General features: G+C 51.1%; 1 protein-coding gene across 1 annotated transcript in view; it reads right to left on the bottom strand.

Annotated features, from left to right (window-relative positions):
- Foxl2 (forkhead box L2) overlaps positions 1-972 on the bottom strand; it is a 2,786-nt gene extending 1,814 nt beyond the window's left edge. The window contains exon 1 of the mRNA XM_004625204.3: positions 4-972. Within this exon, the coding sequence (XP_004625261.1) occupies positions 4-690 (687 nt within the window). The 5' untranslated portion in view covers positions 691-972. The remainder of the gene's footprint in view (positions 1-3) is intronic.
- Positions 973-10,488: the final 9,516 nt, after the last annotated feature.

Raw genomic sequence — 10,488 nt, 5'->3', positions numbered from 1 at the left:
GGCCGCCGCCGCCGCCGCTGCAGCCGCTGCGGCCGCCGCCATCTGGCAGGAGGCGTAGGGCATGGGCGAGGGCGGCTGCGGCAGCGGCCACGAGTTATTGAGGAAACCCGACTGCAGGTACTTGGGGGGCGCCAGGTAGCCGTAGCCGTCGGCCCCTGCACCCGCCACGCCGCAGCCGCCCGCCGCGCCCCCGGCCCCGAAGAGCCCTTTACCCGGCTGGAAGTGCGCGGGCGGCGGGCGGAAGGGCCGCTTCATGCGGCGGCGGCGCCGGTAGTTGCCCTTCTCGAACATGTCCTCGCAGGCCGGGTCCAGCGTCCAGTAGTTGCCCTTGCGCTCGCCGCCGCCCTCGCGCGGCACCTTGATGAAACACTCGTTGAGGCTGAGGTTGTGTCGGATGCTATTCTGCCAGCCCTTCTTGTTCTTCTCGTAGAACGGGAACTTGGCGATGATGTACTGGTAGATGCCGGAGAGCGTGAGCCTCTTCTCCGCGCTCTCGCGGATCGCCATGGCGATGAGCGCCACGTAGGAGTACGGGGGCTTCTGCGCTGGGTCCGGCTTCTCCGAGGCCGTCCCTCCGCCGCCCTTGCCCGGACTTGGCGGCGGCGCCTCGGGCTCCTTGACTGCGCGGCCAGTGTCCGGGGCCAGCAGGGCCCCTGCGGCGTCCTCGGGCTCGGGGTAGCTGGCCATCATGACAAAGGCGCCGCGCCGCGGCCGGGCCACCCCGCTTCCCTCTCCGGGTGCCGGCTTCGCGAAGTCGGGGTGCACAAGTCCTCCCGCGGCCGAGTCCCAAACTTCTGGAGACTGCGGATGCTGCCTGCCGAAGGCCTGGTCTGCTCACGCTCTTCTTTCTCTTCCCCTAGGGAGCGGCTGGCGGGAGTGGAACTCAGCCTCTGGCCATGGGGCGTCTGCCCAACGGAGAGGGGCTCCGGCCCCGCCGCCCCTCCCCGCTAGGCCAGTCCCCGCCTCGGTGGGTTTTCTTTTCTGCGTTCCCCTCCCCCACCCCCGGTTTCCCGAGCCACGACCCGCGTCTCTGGCGGAGCTGCCTCCTGGAGTCCCTAGTGCGCCAGGAGCCTCGCTCTGTTCTGATTCGTATGGGCTCCGCCGAGTTCCGCTTGCGTCAGGCGCCTTCGCCCCTATAGCGGGGCCGCCAGCCGCGCACGGGCGAGTTCATCTCCAAGTCACTTTTTGTAAACGCCCCGCACAGCCCGGACCGGTCTGCCCCCGCTCGGCGAGCCTCGGGGGCCCAGCAGACAGCCGTGCTCAGCTCTCACGAGCCCTTGGAATCTGCCGGTGCTTGCTCTGTGGACAGGGCCGGGAGATGCCGAGAGCCCCGGAGGGGGCCGCCTGTGCCCGCCGAGTGCCCCGAGCTCGGGCGCCAGCTAGGAGAGGCCCTCCAAGCCTCCTCACAGCTTTCAGGTGAAAGAAAACGACTCTTTTGTGATGCCCTTTGCTGAGGGCTGGGGGCTAAACTTCTAGATTAGGACGGGGGAGGAGCGACGCGGTGAGGGGGCCTTACAAGGGTGGCGAGAAGAGAGCTTCGCGGTTGCTTGGGGGAAAACTAGCCCAGAAACGTGTGTCATTAAAGAAATCTCGGTCTGCCTGTCCCTTGCTTTCTCAGAGCGACTGGGCGGAATTGGGGCTCGGGAGAGAATCGCTGGGAGGAGGTGCCCAGGGTCGCTGCCTGAACTGCCTCTGAACCAAGTCCCTCTTCGGAATCCTCGTGGTAGCCCACCCAGTTGGGTGTGTGCTGCAACAATACCACATAGACGTGCCTTTGCTCCTGCACTGACATAGATGAGGATACCGCCGGGCTTTGGGGATGATAGATATGCCTGCACAGGTGTTACATATGGAAGACGTGGGGAGGAGCTGTCCTTTCCCTGTGTGAGATGCGAGCTGTCCAGGTGCACAGGTACGCACAGATACAAGCCTTGAGGTTTACATTTATGAGGAACAACAATTTATGAGGAACAACAACTTTATACCAATATTTGTATATGTGTATCAGGTATCAGGGTTCAGTGTAGTTTCATGGTTATAGCATTGTCTCTCCTTTTCTCCTTTTTTTATCTTTCACATTTCATCTCTGCCTTTTTCCTGCTCAATGCACATAATTCTGTCATAGATTTGGAAGAAAAACAACAGGCTGAAGGAAGCACTTGTTCAAATCTCTCTCTTAATGAGACATTGGTTCTGATCTTTCTCCAAAGGTTCAGGAGTAAGATGTGATCTACCTTCAGCAGAAGTCTGATTGGGACCTGGTTACATCAGCCTATTACAGAGATAGTCTGAGGAGATCTGTGCTGGCATCAAAGTCAGGTGTGCCTTCTAACAATATGCTTTTCCCCTTAGCCTTAATAAAAAGTTTGCAATCATAAAGGGATATTTTGAATCCTCAAGCCCCAAACTCATAGGTACAGGGGTGGGGAGAGGATGCTCTGTGGAGAAAGGTGTTCTGAATGTATGTCATGCAGGTGTGCACTAGTGATTGGCACATCTGGAGTGGCCAGCCCTGTGCCTGTCATTCCTCTTCCTCCCAGGATGCCTCGTCTCACCGAGTTCTCCGGAAGCTCCAGGAGCCCCCAGTAGCCTTTCATAGGCCACTGCCGCACATGCTGTCTGCTTCTGTGGCTCTGATCCATGTTCTGAGATGAAAGAAAGGGGGGCAGGGTGCTGGGGTGCTTTGGAATTCAGTATCTTGAAGATGATTCCAGAGAGGTCAGTAGGGCATCCCTCGCCTGACCACCAGGGAGAGAGGAAGTCAGGTTCTTCTGAACCCTTCTCACTCGGTCCTGGCCTCCACCCCTTATTGGAAACATCCCAAGGTAGCTTGTTCCCCCTCCACTGCCCCGGGCATTCACTGGGCAAGCAGCAGCACTTCTCCAAAATCTTCATGGCTGCTTTCTGAGCAGGAGTCAGGTGTTTTTCTTCTTCTTCCCTCCCATCTGTGCCCAGACTATGGGCAGGAGAGGTGAGTCAGGTTTGGGCTGCTGCAGATGGGCTCCTCTGGCCTGAGCAGTGGGGCAACAGCTGGGTCTGGCCCCATCCTGGTGGGGGCTGCTTTCTCTTTTCCCTCTTTTTTTCTGGCCACCCAGGCTGGCCTCTCAGCTCCCCTCCTCCCCGGCATTTCCGCTGCTCAGCTCCGCTGCAGCCAGGTGTAACAGCATTGTTGTGTGTGTCATCACTTCCCTGAATTCCACACTCGGCTCCCTTTTCAGCCTTTAAGGAGTTTGTGTGCATGGGGAGGGGGTAGGGGCAAAGGAAAGAATCCCTCTAAAGGATTTTCTGAGTGTTAAGAATGGGAGACCTGCTCTACCAGGTATTGACTTCTACCAGGAATAGAACCCCTAACCCAGATGGAGACAGGGTGCCTCTAGCAAGCACACTAGCAGGAGTTGAAATTAGTGTCCACACTGTGTGTTCACATGGCCGTCAGGCATTGGGAAGCTGGTAAAACAAGTGGTGCTGTGCTTGCCACTAGGGTTGCTCTGTCCTGAGGGCGATTTTAGGGATTTGAAATTGGGAAGACTTAAAGGAGGGCAGAGACTTGTTTAGGCTGGAGTTTAGGCCGAGGTGGATGAGGCAGGTGCTCTGGATGCTGCTGATCAGCTTTGGTTTACTTAGCTCCCTTGGGCAGCTGGGTAGGTCCGCTTCCTGGGGAGGTCGGATCCTGTCAGGCAGTGCATCTGGGCCCAGAACCACTATTTCTCTGCAGCACTGCAAGAAACAGGGCCCAGGGCAGCCCCCCTCACCACAGTCTTAAGCCTAGCAGAGCTTGAGGCCTCTGCTACTCAGGTTTTCAGAGATCCTCAGATACAACTCCGGAGCCAAGGCGCCTCCTGCCTACTGCCTGTGCGCGATGCGCCAGGGAAGTGCTGGGAGAGCAGAGAGTGAACAGCTTGGCCTCTGCTGTCAAGCCTTCCCAAACGCTGGCTCCACGCAATGGAGACACAGGCCCCTGTCACTGGCGATCTACTTGAGATGAAGCAAGCAGTTTTTTTTTTTCCTGCTGGGGCAGGAATCCTGCAGCAGCGGCAGGAGGCTGCTGGTTTGGCCAAGCATAGGTAGCCAGGGTCCATGAGGCAGGCAGACTCTTCTGGGCATCAATCTGTTTGCCTGGAGCTGTTGCCAAGCCAGGTCCCCAGGTTTCCTTTCTTACCAGAGGGTGGGGTGGCATGGGACTGAAATACTCTTTAGCTTTAGGCTCTTGCTCAGGGAGAGGTCTGCAGCTCGGTGCTTATGGGCACAGCCTCCACAGGGCACATGGCTAGAAAAGCTTCAGTATGGTGGTTAGCACTTCCTCCACATCTCCACAACTGTGGCACTTAGTGGCCTTCCTGTAGTCTCATCCTGATACCTTGTGGGCACAGAGTCTGTGCTGGTCACATTTCTCTATTAGTTCTCTCTCCCACTCTTAGTCAACCCTGAATCAGTCCCCTTTAGGTTTCCAGCTACAACTGGGCCACACTTACCTGTCACACATGCTGCTTCAGATCCTGAACATTTTAGTGGAAGACAGGCCACACTGCTGCCTGGACTCTTGGCCACTCTGCCCCCAGCATCCCCACCCATCTTGTGCTGCAGAATAATCTCTTGGCTCCTTGTCTGCCTGTCTGACTCCCTTGGGCCTTTGGAGAGTGACCCCCTCCCCATCCCTGCTGTGCTCCCCATGTTCAGTTTCTCTTGAAGCTCAGTTACATAGCATGCACCTGATGGGTTAACGGGCCCTGCACCCTGGCTTCCTCTTCGTTTTGCAGCTCTGCTGGAGGCTGAGACTGGCAGGCTGCAGCCCATGGGGACCAACAGCTCTTGTGCACACACCCACACGGTGCCAGGCCTGAGGCCAGCATGTGTTAGTCAGCCTGGTTGGGATTAGCAGAGTCATTTTCCCAAGTATATGTTTGGGAGAGAAAGTTGGAGATAGTAGGTGAAGTAGAAAGAGAGAAAGAGAGTGAGAGAAAAAAGAAACCACTCACCCCAGTACTGGTCAGGGAAACTTGGAGATGAGGGCTGTTTCCAGCTGGTAGATGTCTTGTTGAGCCCCTGCCCCTTCCCATTGGTGCTGGGCTAGGAGGCAGCAACCCAGGCCTCTGTGTTTCTTCTGTTTTATTTGAGATAAGATTTTGCTATGTTGCCTAGGCTAATCATGTAACTGTGGCCTTGCATAACTCTCCTACCTCTGTGTTTGGGTTATTTGGGACTATAGGCACCTGCCCCTGTGCCAGGCTTTGGTTCCTTCTTACCTCGCTGATGTGATATTAGGTTATAAGTTCACCAGTGTCTTTTTGCCCCTAGGAGTGTATACCCCCCTCTGTCAGGGCAGTAGGTCTTTCTCCCAGTGGAGGCTAATGCAGAGAGTAAGGACAGTGGGGGCTTGAGGGCTTCCTTCCTCCAAAGACCTCTGGGATGTCCAGGAGAGAGAATTCCTAGAGAGGTATCCTCTGATATCGCCTATGACTTCCATGGCCCGAAGCCATTTTGTTTATTGTTGAACAGGGTATGACTTGCTGTGAGACCCCAATCCTTGCTTAGGAGTGTGATGCATTTTAATAAGTTGCCCTGTTGCCTTTCTTTCTCCACACCCAGAACATAAGCCTGGATGGGCAGAGCCTGTGTCCCAGGTCTCAGGGTCTCCCACAGGGCGTTCTCCCACCTTGTAATAGAACCAGATGGTGGTTCTGTTCCACAGGGAGAGTTAGGAAATGCTACTTGTAATAGAGCTACAATTTCTGAGAAAGCAACTGCAGGTAAGGAAGAGTGGCTGAACCCCTGAAGGTCAGCTCAGGTGCTGACAGTCTTCTGTTATTTGTGAGTACCTGCACCTGGCAGCTGCACAGCCATGCTGCTGAATCTTAGTCAAGAACAAAGACAGATCTCTAGGGGCTGGGTAGATGGCTCAGTAGAATAAGTGCTTCCCTGGCAAGCTCAAGGGTCTGAGTTCAATCCTCAGTTCTGAGAAAAAAAAAAAAAAAAAAAAAAGACAGATCTCTGATTCTCTGACACTGGAGAGGATTTGTCTGAAGCAAAGTGGACAATAGAAACAGAGAGCCTGCTACCTAGAGCCTTGACGCCTACACAATCTCATAAGGACACCAGAGAGCCCTTCCCCTTGGTCCTCATCCTTGGCTCAAGTTTCTCATCCCAAAGTGGGCCCTGTCTAAAGGGCCTGCGTGCAGGAGGGCAGCCTTAGAGCTTGCTTCCTTCTAGCTGCTGGAAGTCCAAAGAAAGGGAGGGAGAAGGACCGTGTCTTGTGTTTTGTATTACTGACCTTTATTTATTTATTTCATTATTTTTTGTCTTTTTGAGACAGGGTCTCACTATGAAGCTCAGGCTGGCCTTGAGCTCACTTGGTAGCCCAGGCTGGTCTTGAACTCACAACAATCCTCCTGCCTCTGCCTCCCAAGTGTTGAGATTACAGGCATGAGCCACCACACCCGGTTTAAATATGGATCTTATTGTGTCATTTATTCATTTATTTTTATTGCTTTGTAATATTACAGAATTTAATTACTGACCCATCTGTTGATGAGTATTTATTTCCAGCTTGGAGTTACCATAAATAAAGTAGCTGTTAACATTTTTGTATGTGTCTTTGTTTTGAAAGCTAGCCCCTCCAACCAGAGATTGAACCCATGGTCTCCCATGTCCTATTTTGTACGCTACCACTGATCTGTAACCCCTCCTCAGTCACTAGCCCTCCCCTCCCCCCGCGTATCCTTGCTAAGTTGCCAAGGATGGCCTCAGACCTTCGATTCTTCTGATTCAGTCTTCCAAGGGGCTGGGATTATAAGTGTGCACCATTGTACCCAGTGCATTTCATTTTTTATGGCAAACCTAAGAGAGATATTATTCCCATTTCACAGATGAGAAAAATGCAGCTCAGAAAGATTGCATTAACTTGCCAAAAGTCCCCAATTAATCAGTGGCAGCATGACATCCTAATTTCGCTTCTGTTTGTCCCTCCTAAATCAGGAAGTCCTTCTTTCCATTCTGATTAAATCTATTGTAAGTTTCTTTTTTTAAAATGTGTTTTAGCATAGGTCTACAGGGTCTTACTATGTAGATCGGACTTATAGTGATTCTCCTATTTTCAGCCTCCCAAGTGCTGGAATTACAGGCCTGCACCACCACGCCCAGTCTTAATCACCATCTCAGTGTGCCCCAGGGACAGGCTGGCATGGCACACTGGGGATCAAACCCCAGCTGCTGGGCTCTACCTAAGCAGGAACTTTAGTCCACTGAACTGTCTGGTTGGCCCTTCTGCTGTAAGTTAACAGATCTACTAGTCCACTCCAAATTCCTTCACACACTCAGGCTTGTGACACATGTATGTATGCACACAGAACTTTTGTCCTACAGCTGTGCACACTCATTGGGAAAATGTGAGTGAACTCAACTCAGCAAAACCTTCACAGCCTACCAAACCCTGGGCTCGGCAGTCTGGTGGTGTCTTTAGGGAATTTTTAGAAGAAAACGGGGCACGGGACCCTTCTGTTTCTGGACAACACAATGGAGAAACCAGAAGACTTCCTTTTCTGGGAAGAGATGGGCACTTAATCCTCCTCCAAGAACTCTGAAACATACCCAGGGTGACTTCAAGGGCATCTTTTTGCATCTTTTGTCCAAAGATGTTTGTTCATTTTGTTCTAGAAGGGGGTGATGGTCTGGAGATGCTGAACCTTGTCCTGAAAAGCAGTAAGTGGGGAGAATGTGTGTAGTCTGAGCAGGAGAGGGCAGGAGGTCTGGGGTCTGCACCTCCAGACAGAGTACCTGCCTGTGCTCTGCCGAGAACGGTCACTATGGGAACAGAGGACCAACAGTCTGCTCAGGACCACTTGGTACCAAGTTTCTAAATCTTCACGATCCTGGCATGATGGAGAAGAGTGTGCTGCCCTGTGGTAGAGGGCACATGTGGGCTTTACATTTCCTGCAGCAGGCCTTTCCAAGGCCCCTTTATAGACTAATTGAGGCCTAGCTGGGCTCTGGGGTTGTAATTGGGGGTAATTACTGACAAGCTACTGTGGTGGTACAAGCAGGCTTTTGTTGGGGGAAGCAAGAGTCAGCATTTTGAGGCCTTCTAAGGGGATAGTCCAGGACCTGGTGTGCCCGGATCCAGGTGCCTCTTGACCCTGACTCTCTGCTTAGAGGTGGTACTTCTGAGGACTGGGAGCAGCAGCAGCACGTCTGAATCGGACGGGACCCCTCCTGTGGATGATGGGGGGCTCTGAACCACAGAACGAGCTGCTGCAGATGGAATGGAGGTTCTCACTCTTGGGACTGCTGTCGGCGTGCACCACCAGAAGGCTGGGGCCCACAAGGAGCAGATGACACAGCCCTGTGCCTCGGTTCCTACGCTCATCATTGTTACTAGCAATTGGAGAGCCTCGCTTCAGAGATTTAAAATTTTATCTTTTTAAAATAGGCCATATATAAAAAAAAATAAAATAGGCCATATATTCAAGTGGACTGAAATTTAAAAACACATGGAAGGTTCTAGTGAAAATTTTTTTTCCTTCTGTGCCCTCATCTTACTCTTCTCACAGGCAACCAGTGACCTTGGGTTTTATGTGTATCATTCCTGAGGCATTTTATGCACATATAAGCTTTCTTCTGCACACCCTTGACTTTTGTACATGGTATCACCTAATGCCAGTATTCTGTAAGATTACTGAGTAGGATTTTTTTTTTTTTTTTGGCTGGCTCTGGCTGCCTTAAGGGCAGGTCTGGGGATTGAACTGCAGTCCGCTGTGCCTGACTGGGTTTGTCAGAGCAGGTGCTTAAACAATTGAACTAACCCGCAAGACACTCTGTACCTTAGAAATCTTTCCATATCCCTGAATTTTATTCTTAGAGTTGCCTGGAATTTAGGTTGTTTTCAATTCCTTGCTTTTATAAGCAAGACAATAATGTATAGTGTAACTAGTGTTTTAGGTATGTGCATGACTTTGATTTATGAAGTTCAGCTTTCCTTTTTTCTAGATTGAACCAGTACATGTTTTACCAGTGGTCAGTGGGATTCCTGTTTCATTAGGGGCTCACCAACACATATTTTTCTTTTCAAGAATTTTATATTACAGGGATCTGGATATATCTTAGTGGTAGAGTGCTTGCCTAGCATGCGTAAGGTTTTGGGTTCAATCCCTGATAGCACAAAAAATAAAAGAAAACAATTTTCATAGGTATAGTTGGGATTATTCTGTGCCATTCCTGGGTCCCTTTTTGTCCCTTTCTTCTGAGGTGATTGCCAGGGCAAGGCAAGTTTAGCATTTAATCTTCCTATACCTGTTCTTACTCTTGGACTACATGTATACCTAGGCAATTCTTAGTATATTTTTAGATTTCATCACTTTATATAAATGGTATCCTATTGTTACAGAAGGACATGTGCTCACTTTTTCATTTGAATCTATACTTTTTAAAAGTTCCTGGTCACAGACTGGGTGTGGTGGCACATGTCTATAACCCCAGCACTGGGGAGGCTGAAAACAGGAGGATCACTATGAGTCTGAGCTGTGTAGCGAGACCCTGTACCAAGTATATTAAAAAAAAAATTCCTGGTTGCCACACAAAGAAAAGTGTTACTTGTTTTCTCTGGGTAGCCCCACTCCATGGTATGAACATACTGCCACTTGTTTATCTGTGTTCCTGTTGAGTGACATCAGGCTTCCTATTCTTCATTATTTCCAGGGGTCCTGCCATAGGCTTCCTGCGCTTGTCTGCTGATGTCCACTGTTGGGTACAGTTTACCAAGAGTAGACTTGTGGGATTGAGAGGTACAGGTATCCTTGACCTGAGCAGTTGTTGCCAAAGAGAGCCCCAGCTGCTTCTATAAAGCAGGGAGTGAAGCCTACCCCTTCAGAAGGTGGTCCTGGTAAGTGGGATGGTAGCTGGGAGAAGACAGGCTTGGGTTCAGCAGATCTTACTTAGGCCTTGGCTTTCAGTTTACTTGCTGTGTGGCTTGGGCCTACTGTTTAGTCTCTTTGTGCCTCAGTGTTTTCCTCTTCAAAGTGATAATGATAGTAGCTAGTTTGCAGGGTTCTTAAGGTTTCTTGAAAAGATTTAGTATAGAGTATAGCATGAAAGGGGCCCTAAAACCCGCAGCAATTATCATTCATGGTATTAATAATATTAAGATGAAAATGTATTAATATTGGGGTCAGGGATATAGCTCAGTGACACAGCGCCTGCCTGAACAGCATGAGGCTCTTTGATTCAGGGGTTGAACCTAGGGCCTTCACACTGAGCTTTTTTAAATTCTAATTTTTGAAACAGACTTTCACTAAGTCATTAAGTTGTTCAGGCTTGACTTTAACTTGTGATCCTTCTGCCTCTGCCTCCATTTTTGTGGTGCTGGGGATTGAACTCTGGGCCTTCATTTTTGACATAGGGTCTCTAGGTTTTCCATACTGGGCTTGGACTTTGATTCTCCTGCCTCACCCTCCCACAGTGCTGGTATTACAGGAGTATGCCACCATGTCCAGATAATAC

The sequence above is a fragment of the Octodon degus genome, unplaced genomic scaffold, assembly GCF_000260255.1.
Source record: "Octodon degus isolate 3935 unplaced genomic scaffold, OctDeg1.0 scaffold00008, whole genome shotgun sequence".
Lineage (NCBI taxonomy): Eukaryota > Metazoa > Chordata > Mammalia > Rodentia > Octodontidae > Octodon > Octodon degus.
Note: the sequence above shows the minus strand (reverse complement) of the source record. Positions and strands in the feature narration are given on the sequence as shown.